At 45.8% G+C, this 22,461-nt stretch overlaps 6 protein-coding genes across 8 annotated transcripts; 2 read left to right on the forward strand and 4 right to left on the reverse strand.

Moving 5' to 3' along the window:
• Positions 1–137: 137 nt before the first annotated feature.
• Positions 138–3,305, forward strand: nots (nothepsin). Its single transcript, XM_088288334.1, has 9 exons — positions 138–301; positions 1,061–1,241; positions 1,421–1,538; positions 1,818–1,936; positions 2,044–2,243; positions 2,312–2,440; positions 2,623–2,767; positions 2,904–3,002; positions 3,072–3,305. Exons 1-9 carry the CDS (start codon positions 234–236, stop codon positions 3,246–3,248), a joined length of 1,236 nt encoding a protein of 411 aa, XP_088144460.1. The 5' UTR covers positions 138–233; the 3' UTR covers positions 3,249–3,305.
• Positions 3,306–3,658: 353 nt separating this feature from the next.
• pus7l (pseudouridine synthase 7 like) lies at positions 3,659–8,342 on the reverse strand. The gene is made up of 9 exons (XM_088288324.1): positions 7,216–8,342; positions 6,991–7,150; positions 6,125–6,341; positions 5,960–6,058; positions 5,731–5,812; positions 5,415–5,580; positions 5,214–5,337; positions 5,009–5,062; positions 3,659–4,944 (listed from the first exon to the last, which is right to left on the reverse strand). Exons 1-9 carry the CDS (start codon positions 8,006–8,008, stop codon positions 4,579–4,581), a joined length of 2,061 nt encoding a protein of 686 aa, XP_088144450.1. The 5' UTR covers positions 8,009–8,342; the 3' UTR covers positions 3,659–4,578.
• A 440-nt stretch (positions 8,343–8,782) lies between these two features.
• Positions 8,783–10,152, reverse strand: LOC148341075 (uncharacterized). Its single transcript, XM_088288348.1, has 2 exons — positions 9,648–10,152; positions 8,783–9,364 (listed from the first exon to the last, which is right to left on the reverse strand). The coding sequence occupies exons 1-2, from the start codon at positions 9,817–9,819 to the stop codon at positions 8,928–8,930; spliced, it is 609 nt and encodes a 202-aa protein (XP_088144474.1). The 5' UTR covers positions 9,820–10,152; the 3' UTR covers positions 8,783–8,927.
• Positions 10,153–10,534: 382 nt separating this feature from the next.
• On the reverse strand, positions 10,535–12,672 carry phax (phosphorylated adaptor for RNA export). The gene is made up of 2 exons (XM_088288335.1): positions 12,264–12,672; positions 10,535–12,141 (listed from the first exon to the last, which is right to left on the reverse strand). The coding sequence occupies exon 2, from the start codon at positions 12,137–12,139 to the stop codon at positions 10,931–10,933; it is 1,209 nt and encodes a 402-aa protein (XP_088144461.1). The 5' UTR covers positions 12,140–12,141; positions 12,264–12,672; the 3' UTR covers positions 10,535–10,930.
• A 14-nt stretch (positions 12,673–12,686) lies between these two features.
• pmpcb (peptidase, mitochondrial processing subunit beta) lies at positions 12,687–21,942 on the forward strand. Of its 3 annotated transcripts, none has more exons than XR_015842022.1 (14): positions 12,687–12,826; positions 13,064–13,201; positions 13,665–13,751; positions 14,024–14,153; positions 14,243–14,441; positions 14,505–14,584; positions 14,735–14,847; positions 14,928–15,071; positions 15,237–15,397; positions 15,475–15,560; positions 15,646–15,734; positions 15,815–15,890; positions 16,043–16,614; positions 19,763–21,942. XR_015842022.1 is itself a non-coding variant. In XM_088288333.1 (14 exons), exons 1-13 carry the CDS (start codon positions 12,743–12,745, stop codon positions 16,105–16,107), a joined length of 1,452 nt encoding a protein of 483 aa, XP_088144459.1. In that variant the 5' UTR covers positions 12,687–12,742; the 3' UTR covers positions 16,108–16,139; positions 16,442–16,818. The 3 variants fall into 3 exon arrangements, 2 of the variants coding, with proteins under 2 accessions (XP_088144459.1, XP_088144458.1); XM_088288333.1 differs by lacking the exon at positions 19,763–21,942 and having other exon boundaries at positions 16,043–16,139; positions 16,442–16,818; XM_088288332.1 differs by lacking the exon at positions 19,763–21,942 and having other exon boundaries at positions 16,043–16,818.
• dnajc2 (DnaJ (Hsp40) homolog, subfamily C, member 2) lies at positions 16,123–20,620 on the reverse strand. The gene is made up of 16 exons (XM_088288325.1): positions 20,378–20,620; positions 19,756–19,946; positions 19,545–19,620; positions 19,298–19,396; positions 18,998–19,220; positions 18,854–18,919; positions 18,676–18,767; positions 18,464–18,585; positions 18,244–18,393; positions 18,079–18,167; positions 17,830–17,899; positions 17,554–17,747; positions 17,258–17,358; positions 16,669–16,779; positions 16,423–16,583; positions 16,123–16,334 (listed from the first exon to the last, which is right to left on the reverse strand). Exons 1-16 carry the CDS (start codon positions 20,430–20,432, stop codon positions 16,266–16,268), a joined length of 1,869 nt encoding a protein of 622 aa, XP_088144451.1. The 5' UTR covers positions 20,433–20,620; the 3' UTR covers positions 16,123–16,265.
• Positions 21,943–22,461: the final 519 nt, after the last annotated feature.

Below are 22,461 nucleotides of genomic sequence, written 5' to 3' on the forward strand. Positions count from 1 at the left end.
CCCTCATTTCTTGGCGACCAGTCAGTTTTATTTTCCACACATCCTGACACTAGCTGCTTTTTATGTAACACAGCAGCAGCAACGTTGTTCTTTTCAGGCTGCAACAATCCCAAAAGTCAGCGAGTCAACACAAGTGGTCGTGCGCTTGTATTGATTGCGACAAAGTTGGCGACCGGTTACTGATAAGCTGACACGCGTCCCCTGCTCATCATTGTGGAGCGGACGCAGTGGACATGATGGACGCTGTCAAGCTGCTGCTACTTTTTCTGTTGAGCATCTCCACCTGTCAGGCTCTGCTAAGGTAACGAATCACATGCATTTCACAATGTTGCACGTGAGACAATTGTTCGACGAGTGCGTAATATTGTTATTGTAATATTGTAACGGTTATCCCGTGTACTAGTCTGCTCTGTGTCCACATTAGAGAGACCATTCAGTGCTCTCGTGGAAACACTTGTCTTACTCGTACTAGTAACACGCATGTCAATTCGTAGATAGTTTTGCCTCACTATTAACATGTTGTCATACTACGCTGAAATGTATATCTCTCTTAAGGTCCGGAGACTAGTATGCTCTTTATCTTCATTAGTAGAACTGCCATAGTAATATTTCAATTTTCCTGTACTTGTGCCACTATTGACATACCAGTGCGCAATTAAACTGATGAGAAATCTACTGTGCTGCACTAGTAACACTACTCGGTCCAGTTAGTAGACGGGTCACACTTGTATAACCCGAGATCTAGTGGTAGCACAACTACAGGAGGCAAAACTCCCAGTGAGCATTTTGGTGCGACTCGTTGAGTCCAGGAGGCTGCTAGAGTAAGACATGTTTCTTAGTTTTATGTAGCATTGTTTCTAGTGCAGCACAGTAAATTACTAGTCAGGTCTACTGGCACACTAGTTGGCCAAACGTGGCATGGGTTTGAGACGTTTTCTGCATTTATTTGATGCGCTGAATTGTCTTAGGCTACTACTGGGGACAACACGTGTACTAGTACAAGGCCCGTAAGATGGATCTGGAAGAAGGTCTTGTCTAATACTTTTCTGATGCTCCTCAGGGTTCCTCTGCGACGGGGACGCTCCATTCGCTCGCAGTTGCGCGCCGATGGCGTGCTGCAGGACTTCTTGCGGGAGCATCGCCCCGACGCCTTCAGCCGGCGCTATGCTCACTGCTTCCCCGCCGGGACGCCGTCGCTGCGTCTGGGACGTGCCAGCGAGAAGCTCTTCAACTTCATGGATGTATGAGAACACGCCACGCGCAAGCCTTCCTAGCCACATTCAGCTTTTTAGAGTGTCGTGAGAAAATTCAACCAAACAATGTTTCTCTATCAAGCAGAAATGCTCCAGTGGCGTTGCAAGCATTCGGATAATTATGTCATTTGTAATTCTGCAAGCTGAGGAGTTTTTTTTTTTGTCAGGCTCAGTACTTTGGTCAGATCAGTCTTGGGACTCCACAACAGAACTTCTCTGTGGTTTTTGACACCGGATCCGCTGATCTGTGGGTGCCGTCGTCATACTGTGTCAGCCAGGCTTGTGGTAACACACACAAATACATGGGCAAAACACAGCACGCATGCACATGTACAGGCACACACGTTTCAACATGCATGCATAAACACATGCTCATGTAGACACTCGAACCAAATGCATATACACTCACAGCAGATGCACAAACACACCGGTGGGTACAGACACACACGGCCATGCACAGCGCTTGACCTCCACGTGTATCTCTGACTGAAGAGTCAGAGCGGTTTGACCGTGTCTGATGATAAGAGGCCAACAACCTGTTTGTGTGCGTGTGCGTGTTGGCAGCGGTGCACAACCGTTTCCGAGCGTTTGAGTCTTCCTCGTACCGCCACGATGGCCGAACGTTCGGCATCCACTACGGATCGGGTCACCTGCTCGGGGTCATGGCCAGAGACACGCTCAAGGTTGACGCCAGTCCTTTCTCGTCGGCTTTGTTTTCAGTCGCGTGTTTCAGTCACGTGAGAACGTGCGTTCCTGAGGGCCGATCACACGTGTGCATGTTGCTGCGCAGATAGGTGAGGTCAGTGTGCCGAATCAGGAGTTTGGGGAGTCTGTGTACGAGCCGGGTTCCACGTTCGTGGTGGCGCGCTTCGACGGCGTGCTGGGGATGGCGTACCCGCCGTTGGCCGAAATCCTGGGCAACCCCGTCTTCGACAGCATGATGACGCAGAACTCCCTCGACCAGCCCGTCTTCTCCTTCTACCTCAGCAGGTCAAAAAGTGCGACAAGTTCTTGTTGACGCCTGTCAACTGACGTCAACGTTCGTCGGCGCCCCACAGGAAGTCGGGTAACAGTCGAGACGTGGATGGCCAACTCCTGCTTGGCGGCACGGACGAGGCTTTGTATGTCGGCCCAATCACGTGGCTTCCTGTCACCGCCAAAGGATACTGGCAGATTGTCATGGACAGGTGTCACGCAAACTGCCTCCTTAACAAGTCACTTACTGTGTGTGTGCGTGTGCGTGTGGCTAAACGCGTTTGTATGTCTGCCTGGGATGTGCGTCTATCTGTAGTGTATTTGTGGTTTGTGTCTTGTGTGTTTTTCATTTCACTGGTGAGCTGTCATTAATGCGTGTGCGTGTGTCTTTCAGTGTGTCAGTCCAAGGCGTCAACTCGTTTTGTCCTCGCGGCTGCCAGGCCATCGTGGACACTGGCACCTCCCTCATCGCCGGGCCCACCAATCACATCCTCACCCTGCAGCAGCTCATCGGAGCCACGCCCACCAGCATTGGCGAGGTCAGCACAACTCGCGCAGTGTGTGTGTGTGTGTGTGCGCGCGAGCGTGTGCGGTTTAACGCCCACAAAAACAGGCTGATATCATCTGTGACATCCAATCATTTCAGCTCACTCATCTATGTTGTGTGTGTGTCAGTTCTTCATTGATTGCGCCAGGTTGTCGAGTTTGCCCCGCATCACGTTCGTTCTGGGCGGCAACGAGTTCACGCTGACGGCCGATCACTACGTCAGGAAGGTGAGGACGTTCCCGTTAGCCAACAAAGCTTTGGGCGCTGTCAACTTTGTGGCGCTTTTCCGCCGTCAGGAGATGCTGGGGGACAAAGAGCTGTGCCTGAGCGGCTTTCAGGCGGTGGACATCGTGTCGGCTCAGGGCCCGCTGTGGATCCTGGGAGATGTCTTCCTCACCGAGTTCTACAGCATCTTCGACCGAGGGAACGACCGCGTGGGCTTGGCACCCGCTCGCCACCCAGCTAAGCGCTAACTTGACGCTAAGGCTCCGATCGTCAGCAATAAAGATAAACGCACTCAAAGCCTTTCATTTGTGACTAATGGAGAGTTTCATTTGTTTGTGTGAATAGGGTTGACTTGTTTGAGCATTTGTGTGACGGCGATTCAGTTGCTTACATACGGTGGCCGAAAAAGGTCGCAACAATTGCAAAAGCCACAACACAACGGAAGTGACCGAAATTTCCGCCGGATGGGAGTGCTTAGCCAGGTCGCTCACCATTAACGTCACGCCCTTGTGCAGCAGGTAAGATCTCGCCGCTTATTCTCTATGAGTCACCGAGTTGTTCTGTAGTGTAGTCCAGCTTATTGGTTGTGAGCGGCATCAACCTTTTCCAGTAATCAAAATGACGAGTCGAGAGCAGACTTTAAGTGTTGGCCTGTAAATGTACGGTGTTTTATTTATTGAATGGATGCATATCAGACACTTTTAAAATTGCTACAAATTTGCGTCACTCTCCGTTGCATTCTTTTTGGCTAACACCAAAACCAGTGTCTCTACTGTCTGCAATCCCTCACAGGACCCTCGCTTTAAGTGAGATAACGTTTGCCACATAGAAGCCACAATTACTTGATTACTCCATTAAGTTGTTTGTTGTTTGTCTTTGTCCCCGCTAAAATGCAAAATTGTTATCATAATTGTTGAAAAAAAATGATACAAAAAATATTTTGAAACTAACTGCAACTACATCTTACGTTGATGACGCCAACTTTAATTAAATCCTTTGTGTTTGCCTCCCATTTCTTGTCATACATTTGTTTGGCTGTACTTCAGAAGAATGGTCAAACAGTCGTTTGAGAATTGTAGTTTACTGTAACTTTATAACATTTGACAAATACTCCATATATCAAAAAAAAGGAACTGAATGAATAGTAAAACAAATGAAAACTACAAACCTTGAGAGTGTTGATCTAATACGTTATGTACGACTGATTTTAAAAAGCAAAAGGAAATTAAATCTAACGCTAACTATAATGAAAAATGCCAAACTGCTCACTTTTTTTTATTCCTCTCTGGGCTTTGCGTGTGGTTGTAGTTTTAGCCACAGTCAAATTTGCCGTTGGCTCAGCAGTATGAGCCGATTCCACCGTGGCAAAATAATATGCTGTGATTTCTTGATCCAGGTATGAAGAATCTTTTTAACGTCTAGAATTCTTCATTATTCCACAAAATACAAACACAAGCTATGCACACGACTAAACAAATAGCACCCAAAATACTGAGCTACAACCACAAGAGGGTCCGAAGACGTTCAAACACGTGTGTGCGTGTTTGATGCGCTTCACGAGGTTTGGTGTGCAAACATCTAGAGATCACACTTCATGATCTCTCTGAGGCAGATGGTGGCATAGCATGAGGACTCCAGGTCAAAGTTCAAGGTGAGCGTGAGCGAGTCGTGCTTGGCATCTTCCGCCGCCACCTTCAAGCGTCCGTCGCTCTTTCTGCTGCTGTTTGCCATTGCCTCTCCTCCTTCCTCGCTGGTCTGGAGCTGGTAGCTGAGATTGCACAAGTTGGCCACTAAGGGGCGGTAGCAGCCCGGCACATTCAGCTTCAGGCCGCCCACTCGGAAGCGGCAGTTGTCCAGGCCATCTCTGGCTAGTCTCTCCCGGTACCACGCACCCATGCCGTTCTCGGGGTACTTCACCGTGTTTCCCGGCAAAGGGAGCAACACCTGCAGACACAAGTCACATTTGACTTGTTATGCAAATGTGCAAAATGTGTTCTCAGCTCCATACCTGAGCGAGCGCATACACTCCCTGTTGCTCTTCTTGCTCTGTCACCACGTGGACCTGAGAAAAGGAAGCAAAGCCTGAAGCTCAGAGCAAATTCTCCTCACATTGAAATCCAACCGTACTGGTTGTTGAAATATTATTCTCAACAATATGAGAAATGCACTTGAAGCAAACGCAACGTCACTGGTCTGGGCATGGCCAACCTTACCTGCGCTGCCCTGCATTCTCCGCACTCGTCCATTTTCTCTGCTTCCTGCATCCACACCAGGTCTCCCGTTCGTACAGCAGGACCTAGCGTAGCCAACCTGTGAGCGACTGCCTCGTTCCAAACTCTGCATCGTTATAAAAAGCAGATGGCATAATGGAGCACTCCGCAGGTCTCACGTGAGAGCGTTTGCTCGCGGCTGACCTGCTACAGTAGGCGTGCGGATAGAAAACTCTCATGCCATGCGGCAGGCTGAGCCAGGCTTTGGCGCAGCCTTCCGGGCCGGTGCCGTACCGGTTCAGAGCGCGGAGCATGAGCCGCTCCCTGGCTTTGGATGCGGGCATTAACGCCAAGGACTCCTTCGCATTATCTGGAGAAAAAGACACAAAAAAAAAAATCATTGACTTTGACCATGTACAACTGGCAGTCGTCATATTTCCCAGGAAGTATATTTTAGATCCAGATTTTTTTCTGTGGCCTTAGCAGGAAGAGTGTGGTTAGTGAGGGAATGTGGACGCACCAGTTTGGAGGAAATGTCTCTTGGCTTGGCTCGGAGGATCGTCGCCATCCTCCGGACTGAAGAACAAATGGACTGCGTTCACCTGAACGCATTGGTTAGTTTTTCAGTTTGCGGCCAATTTAATTGCTAAATTTACGCCCGTTTATCACAGCCTCACTTTAGCGGAAAATATTCAAGTTAGATTTTGCAAAAGCTCTTTGGTGCGTCGTATTTGATGTGCAATACTCGCCATGTCTTCTTTGAGTAAAGCCAGTCCAACGAGGTCAGACTGAACACTTTGGCCCGTTCCGAACCTCTGCGGCCCGAAGTAGTTGACAAAACCTTTCACCTACCCAAAACAAAGAGCCTCCGCTGTGGTCAAGTGGACGAAGGCTCCTGTCAGAATTTTTCCTACCTTAACATTTTCCAGCGCTTCCTCCACCAAGCCAGCGAGTCGACGTCGTGTCTCGGCACCCGAGTGCCCCTCTCCATTGCCGTGCGACCGCAGATTGCGCACCACCACGTCAAAGTGGTTTCCCTGCAGCCGTCCCAGCTTCAGCGGCTCAGCCGCCGAGCGGATGTGCGAAAGACGCATCCCTCGCTTCTCAAACGCTGCCCTCTTCTCCATCAACCTAATGAGAGAAAAGAATTTTCAGGCAGCGCATTATCATGTGTGGATTTTTAAGCCATCGTTTGTGAGTAGAGGGCCAATGGGGTTGCCACGCTATGTGAGGCACCGTGCCGGGCAGAACTGAGTTTGATTTTAATAATCAAAATGAGACATTTGCTCTGCTTTTACTTTTTTTTTTTTTTTTTTTAAAGGACCAACCAATACATGAATCGGTTTTAAAACGGTTGCCTTCACTCCCTCTCATGTGATATTGCTTAATTGTAGTTCACTTTTTTTGTTTTTCTAAACAAAACCAAAATTAACAACTACAGTTGTTTAGAAAAAACATTTCTTGGGAAAAAAAATGATTTGGCAATACACGTTAATGCTAAATAAAATTGTATCTAATTATTCCATTCGCTGTAGCTGATCGAATAATCATTTCTAAAATGCATGAAGCAAGCACACTTTTCATTTACTTAAAGTCACTAATTGTCTTCTATTTCTTGACAGTGACAAAATGAAAACAGGCGCTAAAGAATACCGTACTCGAGAAGTGTGTTTTAATAAGTTTAAATGTGTTTAAAGCATGTGAGGGGGCATACAATGCATCGAAATAATATGACATGGCCGCCAGATACAAGTTGCAGCGTAATGTTCCCTGTCAGTACCGTTGAGGCAAGACCTTCTTGACCACCATGGATTGAAAGGTGACTGCTCGCTTGTCCTTGATGCCAGCGTAGGTGAAGTCTGACGGCAGGACGCCGAGTGTTGCCGCCATGTAGCTGATGGCCTCCAGAGTCTCCAAGTTTTCCTTACACAGAGTGAACGCTGGAAGAAAGGCCAAAATGAGGAACCAAGCCACAAATGTGGGCTGCTTTGCTGCGTTGGTTCACCTGTGAAGACGTCCTCCTCCCTGCGCTCCTCGGCGCTCCTCTTCTTGGGTCTTCCTCGCTCCCTCAGTCGCACAGAGATGGCCGTCCTCTCCTGTTCGTTGAAGCTCTTGGTCTCCACCAGCTTCCCGAAGCGGCGGTTCAGGAAGTGGTGCACAGCCGTGCGGTGCTCCTTGTCATCGTCGGGGTGAAACGTGTAGGAAGAGTCTTGCACTTTGGCGTCGATGAACCTGAAGAAGTCTTCCGCCTCCTCCTCGCTGACCAGCTGGGAAAGCTCCCTGTAGTCCGGGTCCTCCCTCACCCTGATCTCAGGCTGGATGGTGACGGTCATGAGGAAGGGGAAGCGGTGTCGGACGGCACGGTGCACGTTGGCCCGCTGGTACTTGTCAGTGAAGGAGCCCAGGGAGAGCTCCTTGTGGCCCGACTTCTCACCCTCCTCCGCCTCGTCTCGGAGACTCACCACAAACTGCTCCAGCTGTTCGCTCACCGCCTGACCCAAGACCATACTCAAGTCCAGGCTGTCAGGGCTCGCTATGGTCAAATCGAACCTGCAGTCAGCTGACAAGTCGGCATCCTCCGACCCCTGGAGCTTCTGATCCTGCTTACAGCTCCCACTGTTTTTGTCTGAGCAATGAGGAGCCTGGGTGGCCGCCCCTGCAGTCACCTGCCGTCCATTTATGTCTATTTCTGTCACCACAAAGTCTCGGATGAACTTTTTAATGGTTCCAAGAAACCCCTCGTGGGTTGATATAAAGCACGCGGGTATACTGGCAGCAGCACTGTTGTCCTGCCTCATTGTAAATCGATCTCGACAACTCACCCGCAGCAGAAGTCAACGGACACAAACTGGCGATTGCGAGCGTTCGGACCGAAGGAAGATTACGAAGCTATTAAAATCAGATGCCTCATACTTGATCCAAAAGACAGCTCCGGCCACGTAACGGAATCACTACACAATAGTTCCCTCCAATTAGAGCTATCATTACATACCGAAATGACACGCGTATGAAAAAACAACCAAAAAAATCAGTTTAGACATAGATGACGTGACCAAAGTGTTTTCGAGTAGCCCGCTTGAGGCACGTAAACACAACAAAACAGCACGCTCGAGCCTCTACTTCTGGGTCACGTGCTACGTCACGTGACTTTATTTTCTTAAAGGGACAGTCGGGCGTGATATACTTTTTTAAAAATCGATTTATTATGCAGGTACAATGGACGATTACAAACAAAATTGTTTATTGAATTATAAAGCACGAACCGAGGGGAAGGCAGATAAGTACTTTGAAGCAAAGAAAGGAATGATGCAAAATTTAGCTCGGAAACTTAAAAAAAAAGGTTATTACTGAGGGGTGCAGCGGAGCTAGGCTTTCTTTGAGCTTTTTGCCCTCCGGCCTTATTCATAAAAATCGTCGGCCAGAGGGCTGGACCGTTCCACCCCTGGGACGGACTGCCCAGCTCTGGGGCAATATTACCAACTAACCTCAAACCGAATGGTCATTATTTGCCTGTTTGAACATTTATGTGATACAACTTTAGGGTGCTTATTGTGGGCCAGATTTATTCCAAAAACAATGCAAACTCTTTTTATTGGAAGATGTTGCACAAGTAACACCATAGCAATGTATTGAAACGTGACTTTCATAGAAACCTTTTGTCCCCTCGCTTCAAGAAAAAAAGCACCCAAAGGACACCTGTGCAGATTTGTCACGCGGTTAATAAAGAGCCATCAATGGATTTTCATCAACCTCGCCGTAAATGTTGATTTTGATCTCGGTCAGGTTTGTCGCCCGATTGGCGATTTGGATGCTATGCACATAGTCTCCGATGTCCATCATTAGCAGCTTTTGTACTATCTCGCTCTTCATCTTTGCAAACTCTTCTGCAGATTTGATGAGAACCACGTAGTCCCCGCTGTCGCCAAACTGCACGTTTTCCAGCTCCAGGCTCCCAGTGAAGTGGTCCAATTTGATCCTATCGGCATAAGCTTCCGCCCTACTTTCACCGCCCTCAGCGTTGTAGGTCACAATTTTCTTGTTGTTAACTGTCCATTTGATGAAGGCCAGCTTCTCATTGGTGCGGTCTTGACTGGTCTTGAGGAAAATGGACTCGCCTGTGTTGGCGACAGTCATTTTTTGGGCTGTGAATCCACCTAACAGAAAATAATAAGGGAGAAAAAAAGGAGTTGAATTTTCTGTATAAAAGTAAGAAATGTTTACAGTAAAAACAATCTGGCATCACCCCCGACATTGGTTCTGATTTGTAGCGCGGTTCCGGTTTTAGGCGCTCACCCTACCCTCACAAAAGGGTTGGCCATGCTATTTAAAGGCAGAAAACAGCCACGTACTACTGTGCGGCCGTGTCTTTTGATTTTATTGCCCATTAGAAAAGCGGTCATACTTTGCTACGTTTCAAGAGCAAAAACTGAAATTTACTCTGCAGAAGGAAGATCAAAGTAGTCCACAGCAGTGTGACGTGGAGGATCTTCATCTTGGTCTGTCTCATCTGCTGGCACTTAAGTTCAACTTGAAGGTTAGGTAGCATACCAAATAATGCCCAATGGCCTTGGTCACTTTTATATGCTGCTAAAAATGACATCATATCCATGTCACAAACGCGGCTCTATGTTCATAAAGCTCTTAAATGATGAACAAACCCAGCACAACAGCGCTTTGTCCCACAGCTTAAAAAGATTAGGAAATGCTGATGCAACTTGACGCTAACGCCACGTATCTAAATTCTTAAGATTCTAACTCCGTTACCTGCAATTCAATTTCCCAATTATTCAAAATGACATTTCTGCACCCTTTGCTAAAAACTGAATGAATAATAATATCAAATGCAGCCAGCATGTCCACTGAACTTGGGTAAAGTCGTAGCTGTCAGATTGTGCCTGCAGCTCAGACATGGTGTGACCAGGTGTAACATAGTTTGGGATTTTCCATTTTTCATCAGGTTTTAAATTCCATCCATATCTTTTTATTTTCCCTAAAATTATTTGTTTCAGTTTAGTTTTTTTGTTTTAAAATGTGATTTTACTAAACATACATAGGCAGTATTTGGCAAGTGCAAGATTTATATTTAAAAAAAGTCACTAAGTACAGTATTGTGGAATAAAGTAAAAGAAACGAGATGACTGTTCAACTTCCTTTCTTCCGTGCGGCCATACACTGTCGAAATAAAGCTCAGACAGCACGGAAATTAGAGATTTTCATCTTTTCATACTGTAAATAGCAAATAGAAAAGACTGCCCTCTAGCGGGCTAACGCCGATATTACAACTGTTCTTTTTGCCTGCCTTTACTTTTTGCATATCCCAACAATTTGATTTGTTTGATGGTTTTTATTCCAGACACGAATCACAAATGAATAAAAAAAATCAAGTCTAAAAGACAAAACCTTTGGAGGTTGTACAGTGTCAATGTGCAAGAACTGGCATTTGTGTAGATGCTGTCTTGAAAAAAAAAACAAAAGTTACAATCTTAAAGGGGAAGTCAACCTAAAAATAATATAAAAAAAGACCACTTTCTATAGCTCAGTTGTCAAAAGCAGGGCACACCTATGGAGAACAAAAGCCAACATACATGTTGTCGGAATGGGATGAAGTAACACGAATGAAGAAAAAACATGCAACTTCCGAATGGGAAGGCCGACCATTTAACTGTGAGCTCTATTCGTTTCCAAGAGGATGGATCAATGCTTTGGTAAATTGCCAAGTCTCAGAAGACCTCCAAGTCCCCTGAGCTGTACACGACCGCTGTCTCCTCCGTACCCACGGCGTGCTCTTCCTCCTGGCCCTCCTCTTCCTCCTTTGCGGCTTCTTCGAGTGACTCCAAGGCCTCGTTGGTGTCGCTGGCAAAAGTCTCCCTGGAGACGTCATCATGCTCCTGCAGGTTGAGCGTGCCGATGGCCCGCTTGATCTTCTTGGCCACCAAGTGCCGCCTCCTCTTCTGGGCTGCCTTCTTGCTCTTCTGCTCTTTCTGACTCTCGTCAAAGAAGATCTCTCTCATCTGGGCCCGGGAGACACTCGGCGTGTTCTTCAAAAGGTTGAGGTACACCCCGCCGGGCGTGCGGCGCCGGCTACCGTCCATAGTGTAGACGCCGCCACTTTCCTCCAGCGTGGCTGTCTCACCGAGCAGTTCGATGGCTTTTTGTGTGCCGACAACTCTCACGACGCGTTCTATCAGGTCTTTTTTGGGCTCTTGCAGCCTGTATGCAATCTCATCCACGACTTTCTCCTCGGGGTCATCTTCTGTGATCTCATAGCGGCCTTTAATGTCCATCTGAGCTAAAGGACCCAGTCTCTCTTTCACTGGCCTCTTCCTTTTCACATCACCCCCTGCTCTCTCATCTGGCCCGTGGCCCTTCGTGTAGTCATCCAACTGGTCATCCAGCATTTTGATCTCCCCTTCATCTTGTTGCTGTTTCTCCATCTGCCTCTGCTTCTGCATGAGCTTATGAGCCAGGACATAGTTGTAGGTCTCCACATGTCTGTCATTCATGCAAATCTCGCCATCCATGCCAAAGACACACAGTTCTGCCGCTATGGCATCCTGGAACTGCTCTTGCACCACAGAGCCCCAAACGTTGTTGACCTTGCGGCCTTGCTGTGCGCATGCGTCGCGGTTCGGTGCCGGTCGGGCAATGGCTGCAGGTGGTTGGTAAGTGTTGGACACTTTTTGACGTTTGCGGCGCCAAGCAGCACATTCCTCATCAGACGAGTCCTGGTCGCTATCACTGGACTCCACCGGCCTAGCGGAGTTTCTGTAGGCAATCGCAGGTGGCAAAGTGTGAGCGTTGTTTTGGGAGGTTTGGCCGCTAAAGGCTGCATCTTGCAAAGGTCGGGATGGTCCCGCAGCTGTGGCGGTTTTCATCTCAGAGTCGGAATCAGATCTAGAAATCTCTCCATCTTCCAGATCGCCGTCCATATCTTAAAAGCACAACAAAGACGAGAGCTATTGAGTACATGCGGGAGCACCTTCTATTCACCAACAATACAAGCGCAACTCTTGGGAATTATTTCCTGTCACAGAATAAATATTAATTCATTACCTAATAACGTACACTCGCGATGTTGTATTCGACTGCACGTCAGACTAGCTTAACCGCTCAACTAACTATCGTGATAACGTTACCAAACTTGACATCCTAGCCGAGGAAAATTGGCGCTATGCTAAAGCCTCACTCCCGCCGTCTTCCTTTCGTTTCAAAATAAAATTATTCTTTTTGCGCCGTGGTTATGCCCTACTTCTGTCGGCTTTCCCGTCAGGGCCTTTCAAATTAAACGACTAGAACGCCACAACTTTCAAAATGTCCTCAATTTAAAATTGTTGCGCATAAACTAATTTTACTTCGGACAAAAAAATTCCGACGACGTCATGACTTTCTCAGAATTCGAGTTAGGTATTTTGTTGAAAAAGTATTCAGCCAAAATACGCAAGAAAAAAAAACAATTCGGAAGATATTTGAATGCAACAATTCTTCGCCGGATGTGACGTATAACTTCCTCTAGCTCTGTCTCACGTAACAATATGGCGGCCTCCTTACGTCTTTTCACGTCCGCGGCAAACGGTTTACTCCGCAGATCGTTGCTGGAGAAAACTCCTCTCAGCAGAGTATGGACAATATGTTACTAAACGTATCAAAACTGAAACATGTTCAACAGTTGTATCAACTCGTTTCCACAAGTTGACGTTAGTCCGTGAGCAGCTTCTTCGTGCGTGCCTTCATAAACACGAGCACATATAGTTAAAATATTTGGCACAAGTCATTGCGGGATTGCAGTCGTAGTCGTAGGATAGCTACGTTGGCGTTTCGAAATGTCGTCATGCAATGTTCTTGTCTTTTCGTAGTGGACTGCTGGACCACGCAGATTGTTGGCTACACAAGCTGCTCAGCAAGTAGCTTTAAATGTTCCGGAAACAAAGGTGACCACTTTGGAAAACGGGCTCCGTGTGGCTTCTGAGGACTCGGGGCTTTCCACGTGCACAGTACGTTTGCAAGTTACCCTGACACACACTCAACTTTTGAAAATATACATCATATATCAGCAGAATGTCTATAATTTCCACCCATTTCTTGCGCCAAGGCACCCATTTTGCATGATAGAACTCTCACTGCACGCTTTCATATAAAACAGAATATTTTCTCGATTCAGTTTACTCACAAGTTCACTTGTTGAGTGTGAAATTTGGTCCTGTTTGAGTACAGAGCTGAGATACTCCCAGTAAGATTTGACTTATTCTGTTACGGGGATTGTCAAAAGGCAACAGTATTTGTCCTGCCTCTGACCATATGTTGCTGTGGTCAACATATGTACGTTCCAAAATCATTGTTATTCATAAGTGATCATTTTCAGATTACTTAAAGATACCATAATATCCTGCAGCATCTCATGGCACACAAGTGTGTCGAGGTACGATTCACTGCTTAACACAACATGACTTCTTTCAGGTTGGCCTGTGGATTGATGCTGGCAGTCGTTATGAGAACGAGAGAAATAACGGCACCGCTCATTTTCTGGAGCACATGGCATTTAAGGTAAGACGCCCACTCTAAATACAGTGGAATCTCCATTCAGCGGACCTGGAACCAACGGTTCCTGAATTTAATGTTCAGAAAGCAGTGTGCAAGTCCACTCAAAATGCCTCTTTGTACATTTGTAGCAGTTTTGTGCTGTACTACTATGGGGTTAAAAATCAAAACGAGAGTTTTCAACGATATTTTAACTATTTTGAAATCTGGAAGTGTGTGACGCTATTATTATTGTTATTGTTTTTTTATATGGCGTACTTGCCCCTCTTGTGTGACAGGGCACCAGGAAGCGGTCCCAGCTCGACTTGGAGTTAGAAATTGAGAACATGGGCGCACACTTAAATGCGTACACATCCAGGGAGCAGACAGTGTACTACGCCAAGGCCTTCTCGAAGGATCTCCCGCGAGGTATGATGGATCCTGAGCCCAATCAGCTCCTGGTGATCCTGAATCTCGATTGCAAACAACCAAAGGGCACGCTTATGTTTTTGAAAAAGCTGTGGAGATCCTGGCCGACATCATCCAGAACAGCAGGTTAGGCGAAGCGGAGATCGAGAGGGAACGGGGCGTGATCCTCCGGGAGATGCAGGAAGTGGAGACCAATTTACAAGAGGTGGTCTTCGATTACCTCCACGCCACGGCGTACCAGGCCACGGCGCTGGGCAGGACCATCCTGGGCCCCACTGAGAATATCAAGTATAGAAATTGCACACTGCGCAAAATCGATCCGAGCGTCCTTATCTGACTTTTTCATCGCAGGACGATCAATCGAGGAGATCTGGTGGAGTACATTACCAGCCACTACAAAGGTCCTCGAATAGTTCTGGCTGCTGCTGGAGGTGAGAACTGCTTGGCTCGTGTCATTCTCTTAAGATTCGAATCCAAGCGTGGACATTATTTTGCCGTTTGAGACCATTCCGTGGATCCGGAATCTGTAAAATATGCCTTTGTGCTTTTTATTGCTATGTTTTGTGTGGCTGTTGAAACAGGAGTTTCCCACAATGAGCTCATTGAGCTAGCAAAGTATCACTTTGGAAAGCTCCTTGGTCGCTATGACAGTGATGCGCCGGCACCGCCTGCCTGCCCCTTCACAGGAAGTGAGGTATCCTCGTCGTTTGTCACCTCATTGTTGGACTTGCGTAAGCCGGAGTCTGTGTGAGCGAATGAGGTGCGGCTTTTCAGATTCGCGTGCGTGACGACAAGATGCCGCTCGCTCACATTGCCGTCGCCGTGGAGGCTGTGGGCTGGGCTCACCCGGACACCATCCCCCTCATGGTGGCCAACACACTCATTGGCAACTGGGACCGCTCATTTGGCGGGGGAGTTGTGAGTATCGTTACATAAACATTCATCCATTTTGAACATCTTTGAGCGCTTTTTTTTTTTAATGCCATTTTTCTCATACATGACATGTGCAATGTCCACAGACTTCAAATGATCAAACGCCAAACAAAGCAGCATTCTGATCCTTTATTTTTGGACCTCCCTCAGAATCTGTCAAGTCAGCTGGCTCAGATGGCATGCCAGGGGAACTTGTGCCACAGCTTCCAGTCCTTCAACACCTGCTACACCGACACAGGCCTGTGGGGACTCTACATGGTGTGTGAGCCCGGCACCATCAAGGACATGATGCACTTCACGCAGAAAGAATGGTGAGTTGCGGACAACCACATACCATGTTGTTGTAAGACTTTTAAACTTTTTTTTTTTTTTTCTCGTATCCTCGCAGGATGTCGCTTTGCACCAGCGTAACTGAAGTCGAGGTGGCACGGGCGAAGAATCTCCTCAAGACAAACATGTTACTGCATCTCGATGGTAATGTGGTTTGTCCTTGGGCAGTGCTGAGAAATGCCAAGACTAAGACTGTTTTTTTTTTTTCTGTGCGTCCCCCTCTTCCTAGGCTCCACCCCGATCTGTGAAGACATTGGCAGACAAATGTTGTGCTACAGCCGCAGGATCCCTTTACATGAGCTTGAAACCCGAATTGATGTGAGTGGATGGCGTCGTTGCCTTGAGCCCGTCAAGTGCCCAATTTTGTGATCATCATGTTGACATTTCTCATTCAATAGGCAATCGACGCCGCCACCATCAAGGATGTGTGCACCAAATATATCTTCGACAAAGCTCCTGCCATCGCAGCCGTCGGTAGGTTGCTTGTGTTAACATGGGCTGTAAAAAATATGTTTGGGGTATTTCAACTATTATGAAAACAAATCTGTATTGGATCGAGTATGATATTTGGAATCACTCCTAGAAGAAATATTTTTATTTGGTAATTTTTTTGTGGCTTTTAACAGGTCCAATTGAACAGCTTCCCAACTACAACGAGATCCGCAGCGGAATGTTCTGGATGAGGAATTAAGCAGTCACATTCAAATATAAAAAAGCAACACGGTATTTTGATGGGGTTTTTTTTTTCCCCCATTGTCCTTTTAATTATTTTTGTATAAAACAAAGAAGAGCAACACAATACTGTTTATTATAATAATAATAATGCCGATGATGATACTTTTTGTGTTGTCATTTTTTACTTTTGCTTGCTACTTGCTCTTGTGCAGCTTTCTTGGCTTTAACCATCTCCACCAATTCCTAGCAGAGAAATGGGACATTTCAACCGTATAGCCTCATGACAACAAAACATTAGTGTGCACAAGTTACATATTTGTTGTAATCTCACCTTGTACCTCTTCATACAGTCTTTCTTATTACGTCCGGGGACGCAGGCGGCTATCTTGTCCCACCGTTCGGGTGTGCTGACAGGATATGTCTTAAGAGCCTGCTCCAGAAGCTTCTGTTCCTCTGTGGTCCAGGGGGCTGCGCTTCCATCGCCGCCTGGGGCTTAACAACATGAGGACAGCGAGCGTTAATGGTAACACACCTTCAATATCAAAGAACACTTTTGGGTTGACTCCCCCTTTACAACCTTCAAACCTCTCTGATGGCACCGCGTTGTCAACTGTGGCTGGCACAGAATTATGTTCCTTCTTGAACTTCTCAAAGGCTTTTCTGTTGATGTCATCTTTCTGAAATGGATCTGAAGAGACAAAAGCAATTAAAGGAATGCAAAAGGCAACCGCTGTTGGAGCCAATCTTTTGCATGCATTTCAGTTTGCTTTCGGCTCATTTTAAATGCGCCACCTGTGGGCAATATTCAGTGTTGAAGACAGCCGAGCTGATTGGAACAGGTGCACAGTTTGGGAGGAAAAAGTTTGATGGTGATAATGAAATTGTCAAGTTTTGTTTGTTGTTGATTATTAAGAAGCATTTACATTTGACAAAGTTGTGCACGCGCCTAAACGCAGCAAACGAGAAGAAAAAGGCACGGAGACCAAAGTCATCTAAAAAAAAGTAAGTCAAACAAATTGTTTGTGCAAGTGTGTTGGCATTGGTATTGTTGTTAATTGAATGTGGCTTTTGTTGGCAAGGAACAACTAGAACAGGACAATTTTTTGGATTTGAAGGTCCAAAATAATTGTGAGGATCATTCAATGTCATTCAAATCAAATATTTACCAAGTCGTTGTAAACTCTTGGCTTTGTTGATGACGTCTTTGGCTGTCCTCTTCATGCCACTTGTTGAGTGCAAATTCATATAGTTGGCTATAACTTCCCATCTGGAAAAAAAAAAAAGTAAGGAGTAAAACCTGAACACTCGTGTGGCTGTGCTTGCCCTTAAATCCTTCAAATTAAAATGATAGTGGTGTGATTCCAAAACTCAACAAATCAATCCAGAGTATTCCCTGGTAGTCTAAAAAGCAAAATTGCAGACGCGCAGCAGTTTTGGAGCGAACACGAGGCTTCCAAAATACCTCGCATTAGTTCCAGCAGGGAAGAGGTTGACGGCCTTGATGAGCAGCTGAAGGTCTTCCTCGTTCCATCCTTTTGTGCCTCTGCCTCCTCCGCCGCCGCCTCCTCCACTGGCCTGCTCAGCGCTCCGAGCGGCCTGCATGGCCTGAACCTCCGCGTCTCTCTCCTTCTGGAGCTGCGCGTTCACCTCCTGCACCTGAGAGGAAAAGGCACATTGCAAAAGATGAGGCGCACTGGCAGAACGGAGACGCTGGCACGGCCGCTCGGGCACTTTTTACCTGCTTCTCCACTGCGACTTTGCTGTCCTCCTTTGAAGCAGAGGCCAGTAATTCATTGAGGGTCTGCAGGCTGGAAGGGAACGCAAAGCGGTTCCGTGGAACGAACGTCTCCAATTGAGTGTTATCAAGTGCAACAGTTGGCACAAGGAAGGACATCATCATACAAATCGGCTTCCTTTTCCACTCGTCTGACAAGTGGAAATATTCACACCACATTGGGCTGCCGACAAATGATCTGCTTTCATTTACCTGGTGAGTTTGAGCCTATCGCAGAGCTTCTCCACCTCCTCCATCATCTTGACGTTTTCGGCCTCTTTATCCGCAAAGTAATTCCAGTTCTGTGGCATGCGAAACAGACGCACCCGTTAGTCCATCCGTCAGATCGCAAGCAAATAATTCAGGTGGGGTTTCAACCTTGCAGGTTGTTCTGAGCTTCTGCCTCTCCTTCTTAATGGCTTTCTTTTGGATCTCCTTCTCTTTTTTGGCCAGCTGGGCCGCCTGCTTGGCTTCTTCGTCTTCTTTCTCTTTAGCCAAACGAGCCGCCTCCATCTCAGCCTGTCGGGCCTAAAGACAAGCGTGAATGCCACACATCATTTCAGGAGTTGTTGCTTCAATTCCACCCATTGGGACTTACTCGCTCCTTTTCTTCCTGCTCTTTCTTCTTAGCTTCGACTTTTGCCTTCTTCTCTGACTCCTTCCGAGCCTTTTCCTCTTCTTTGAACTTCTTGATTCTGGGATCACAACCGTAGGCCGTATCTGTATCGGACGAACGAAGCAGGTCAACGCGAGTGCTTCGTCAACCGCATGCTCGGTTAGTGCAACTTGTCACATCTGTCGTCTCTGTACCAACTAGTGTTCGTATTCTGATCATCTCCTCCTTCTTCCTCTGAGCTCTGGAGGCGCGATTTTGCTTTTCGATCCATCTCCTCTCATCTCGGCTACGGGGAAAATGAAGATCTCGTCAGGCACTGAAGGACTGACGCACAGGGCACACAATTGCTCTCAAGTTATTAAAACGGTCTACCACTCAGCCTTTTCCTTCTCCTCTTCATCCAAATATGAAAATTCCCTCCATGAATCAAAATTGTACCTGCAACAAAAGAAAACAAGGTCAAATTGCAGTTTGAGATGTACCACCGAATGGATTGCAATCTCTCTCGCCACATACCAAAAGGAGTAGAAGTTATCCACGTCTTCGAAGGAAGACTCCTTGGTTCCAAGGTTGGGCACGTGCTTTTTGGTCGACCATCGGGAATTCCTCTTAAAAGCAGCAGCAAACACCTGAAAGAAGTTTTCTTTGCCTTCGCCCTTGGAAGGTACACCGTTGTCAAACGTGGGATCGACGCTGTCGAAGGCTCGCCTTTTCATAGGGTCAGACAGGGCTTCGATAGCTGGTGGTCATAAACGATAACGGGGGGACATGAAGAGAGAGCCCCAGAGCAAACAAACTAGGAAGGATGCAACGCACCTTTCGTAATACACGTGAAATAGTCATTGTCGCCTTCTGAGATCTGCTCTCCCGCAGCTTTTCTTTTGTCAGGATGGTGCTTCAACACAATGGCTTTGTCTGTTGGGAAACAATCAAGAGTCCAACCCAAGGAACATACAAAGCGGTAAGCGCTCGCCTCCAGTCGACCATTATGTGTCAGAATCATGAGGTCAAAACTGAAGAACGGAGCATGCAGTGTAGAAAGGGCCGACGTGAGCATACTTACGAGCAGCTTTGATCTGCTTCTGAGTGGCTTTGTATCTCAAGTGCGGAAGACCGAGAACGGCGTAGTGATCTTGATTCTGACAAGAAGTAACAAAACACTAACGGTATGCTGACTTGTCTAGTTTTCAGTGGATCACAGTCATCCTTCAAAGTACACGTTCCCAGAGCCTCCTTTTACATGAGATGCTCAACTTTTTTTTTCTTCTTCATACCTTCCAGTCCTTTGGATCAAGCGTTCGGAGCATCGGATGCTCTTCCAACTGAAAGTCCTCGTCATCCGACTCCTCAGAGGACTCCTCCTCCTCTTCCAACTCCTGAAAGGAGGTCGACAGGTTCCTGTTTCTCCTCTTGACATAAGCTTCAAACCAGCGGCCCACAGGCTCCACCTGAACCTGAACAGAGGCTAACAGAGGCAAAAAAGCATGGCATTCACAAATGTGTACTCTCTTAAAACCAAATTGATCCCCTTAATTCTGCTTTTGACTAAGCACACAAGCCTGGTACTCTTCGAGGCAGTACTGGAAATAAAATGTGCACATTAAAAAAAAGTTAGTTTAAAGCACCTTGTGAATTAGTAAGAAAAAAATATTAACGTAAGATAACTGCCGACAGAATAATTTATGCCTGTTAAATCACTGCAGCTATGAGTGGGCTGCTGTTATGCAACAGTCACATTAAAATAGCACCACTAGCATGAAAATGTAGTAAGAGACACACCCATGAAGACAGCTCTTATCCTAAATGTCTGTTTTCAAACGTACTGTTGTGCTAACAAACTCTTGCACTGTAACTTAGCAAGCTAGCTCCTGCTGGCCTCAGTCATTCAGTCCTTACCGGCAACCTCTTGAAACAAAGTCGTTTCATCCCCGTCCAGCGCTTCTAAGATCATTTTTACAAGGATGGGAACGCCAACATTCAAGAGCTACAATAATCCGATGAGAGATTTCAGAATCTGCTTCAAATTTCAGTGAAGGGCTAACACAAATTTTGCCGCAGCAACATGTGTCGGCGCGACTCCAACGTCACCTCCGCTTACGACGCAGGGTGTGACGTCACCTCCACCGTTGACATTTTGACCTCCAGTACATCTTCCGTCGTAATTTCATTTATTTATAAATAAATAAAAGGCATATCCTATTTTATTGGAATTTCTTAAAATTAAAATACGAGAGAGCGGTATAGAGAGATATACCATGATTAGAAAATATTCCATTCTTCTCTGAGTGCAAATATTTGAATTCTATGCACAACGTGTTGTGTCATGATAGTCAGGTTGTCGTACTCTATGGCATGTGATTAATTTTCGTGGCGTGAAATTGAAGCAACGATGTCCACCCAAAGCCAAAGCAGTTATCATGACTTGTCACCGAGTGGCGCTAGTTTGCAAAACGTCATTGAACAAGCAGTAGAAGAAGTTCGGCTTGGCGGACGTGACGTTTTGCCTCCCGGACAATTGGAGACAGGCGTGCACGAAGGTCGAAATGGAATTCTAAACAATGCCCATAGACTGTTTTCTTTAATGGAACATTTTGCCCTTCTCGATTGAGATCCTCACACTGTTCTTACCTGTTTTGGTTTTATTTATTTTCTTTTAGTTTGATGAATTTAGTTTTTTTTTGCTTTCCTAACAAGTGTTGTTCAACTAAGCAATTTTATATTCAATGTGCCTGAATTGTTTGTATATTTCAACATTTATTCAAAAAAAGGGTGTGCACGGAGGTTCAAGAAAGTAGGCGGTTTGAAATCTTTGCTTGGATGTAACTATTTGGTAACTAGATTGCCAATCAAACTATCCAAATTCTATGACCAGGCTCTACTCTCATGGGAGTTGTGTTATACGCACAATTTCTCACTTCACAGAGATATCATTTGGAACAATTGTGACATTGTTAGTAGTAGTAAAAAAGTCTCTATAATGCAAGTTGAAATGAAAGGGGCATAACTTTAATTGCAGAGGTTTTTGATCATAATTGTGATCTCTATAGTTATGAATACTTTATGAAAACAAAAATGTTTCCAATCCCATAGAAAGAATTTTCTTCTGTTACAAATGCCCGCAGGAATAATTGTATTAATGAAATCTTGCTTACGCTACCAGAAAGTAGCTATTAGAATGAGTAAATACATCATCTATAGATTCATCGAGCACACGTCTTCTTTTTGTCTTTGTTTAGCTTTTGTTCCCAGTGCCACAAACTGTCTGTCCATCTTTTAAATTACAGCTATCAACAATGAGTTGGCAAAATATGAATGTACATTTTATAGCCTCGGATCTCATACGTACAGTAGTTGACATATTGGCATATTGTACGTTGATGCGCACTTGCTACCCGGATTGTTTGCTTAAGACACTTTACATCCGCTGTACAATTATAATAAATACGCTTTGTTGAATTCTACAGCTCAGATGTTGCCTCATTGACAAGTCCATAAGACCACACAATAACAGCTTTTATTTGCTTTGTTTTATCTGCCTCTAATCAAAACAGAGTTTTTGTGAAGGTCTTGATTTGGATTATTCGGGGCTAAATGTTACTTTGGCTCCACTTGGTGGACGGGAGAATCAGAAAGAACCGTTTCTGATTTATTTTTTAGGGCAAAAGTTATGTTTATCAAACGTTGACGTCAGCAAAAAAAAAACATAATAAACACACACAATAATAAGAAAATAAATGCCCCCCTTAGTTAAACAAACGAAATTGTCTGTGCTGCATAAGCATTTAATAAATCAATACATTTCCTATGAGTATATCGGGTGCATTTATTTATCACCGTATGTTAATTGAATGTATTATTTTTGTACATTGCAAACATGTTAGCTCGTAAGATGTTCGAAAGCAAAAAAGATTCGTAAAAAAAAATTTGTTGCATCTTTAAAAGGTTTCCGATTATGACGTCACACGTAATGTTTTTATTTC

Source organism: Idiotropiscis lumnitzeri, chromosome 2 (assembly GCF_059441095.1).
Source record: "Idiotropiscis lumnitzeri isolate Australia: NSW breed Sydney's pygmy pipehorse chromosome 2, RoL_Ilum_1.0, whole genome shotgun sequence".
Classification (NCBI taxonomy): domain Eukaryota; kingdom Metazoa; phylum Chordata; class Actinopteri; order Syngnathiformes; family Syngnathidae; genus Idiotropiscis; species Idiotropiscis lumnitzeri.

What these genes read in the sequence shown, in the direction of transcription:
- pmpcb (XM_088288332.1), top strand. Translation starts at nt 12,743, where the DNA reads ATGGCGGCCTCCTTACGTCTTTTCACGTCCGCGGCAAACGGTTTACTC. An exon ending in GGCCCCACTGAGAATATCAA is followed by an intron (nt 14,442 to 14,504) that starts GTATAGAAATTG and finishes TTTTCATCGCAG; the next exon opens with GACGATCAATCGAGGAGATC. An exon ending in TCCTGCCATCGCAGCCGTCG is followed by an intron (nt 15,891 to 16,042) that starts GTAGGTTGCTTG and finishes GGCTTTTAACAG; the next exon opens with GTCCAATTGAACAGCTTCCC.
- pus7l (XM_088288324.1), bottom strand. Translation starts at nt 8,008, where the DNA reads ATGAGGCAGGACAACAGTGCTGCTGCCAGTATACCCGCGTGCTTTATA. An exon ending in AAGAAGGTCTTGCCTCAACG is followed by an intron (nt 6,342 to 6,990) that starts GTACTGACAGGG and finishes TTCTCTCATTAG; the next exon opens with GTTGATGGAGAAGAGGGCAG. An exon ending in CCGCACGCCTACTGTAGCAG is followed by an intron (nt 5,338 to 5,414) that starts GTCAGCCGCGAG and finishes ATAACGATGCAG; the next exon opens with AGTTTGGAACGAGGCAGTCG.
- nots (XM_088288334.1), top strand. Translation starts at nt 234, where the DNA reads ATGATGGACGCTGTCAAGCTGCTGCTACTTTTTCTGTTGAGCATCTCC. An exon ending in CGCCCACCAGCATTGGCGAG is followed by an intron (nt 2,768 to 2,903) that starts GTCAGCACAACT and finishes TGTGTGTGTCAG; the next exon opens with TTCTTCATTGATTGCGCCAG. An exon ending in CCGATCACTACGTCAGGAAG is followed by an intron (nt 3,003 to 3,071) that starts GTGAGGACGTTC and finishes TTCCGCCGTCAG; the next exon opens with GAGATGCTGGGGGACAAAGA.
- phax (XM_088288335.1), bottom strand. Translation starts at nt 12,139, where the DNA reads ATGGACGGCGATCTGGAAGATGGAGAGATTTCTAGATCTGATTCCGAC.
- LOC148341075 (XM_088288348.1), bottom strand. Translation starts at nt 9,819, where the DNA reads ATGGATATGATGTCATTTTTAGCAGCATATAAAAGTGACCAAGGCCAT. An exon ending in TTTGATCTTCCTTCTGCAGA is followed by an intron (nt 9,365 to 9,647) that starts GTAAATTTCAGT and finishes ATTTTCTGTTAG; the next exon opens with GTGGATTCACAGCCCAAAAA.
- dnajc2 (XM_088288325.1), bottom strand. Translation starts at nt 20,432, where the DNA reads ATGATCTTAGAAGCGCTGGACGGGGATGAAACGACTTTGTTTCAAGAG. An exon ending in AGCAGGAAGAAAAGGAGCGA is followed by an intron (nt 18,394 to 18,463) that starts GTAAGTCCCAAT and finishes GCTTGTCTTTAG; the next exon opens with GCCCGACAGGCTGAGATGGA. An exon ending in GATAGGCTCAAACTCACCAG is followed by an intron (nt 17,900 to 18,078) that starts GTAAATGAAAGC and finishes GTTCCCTTCCAG; the next exon opens with CCTGCAGACCCTCAATGAAT.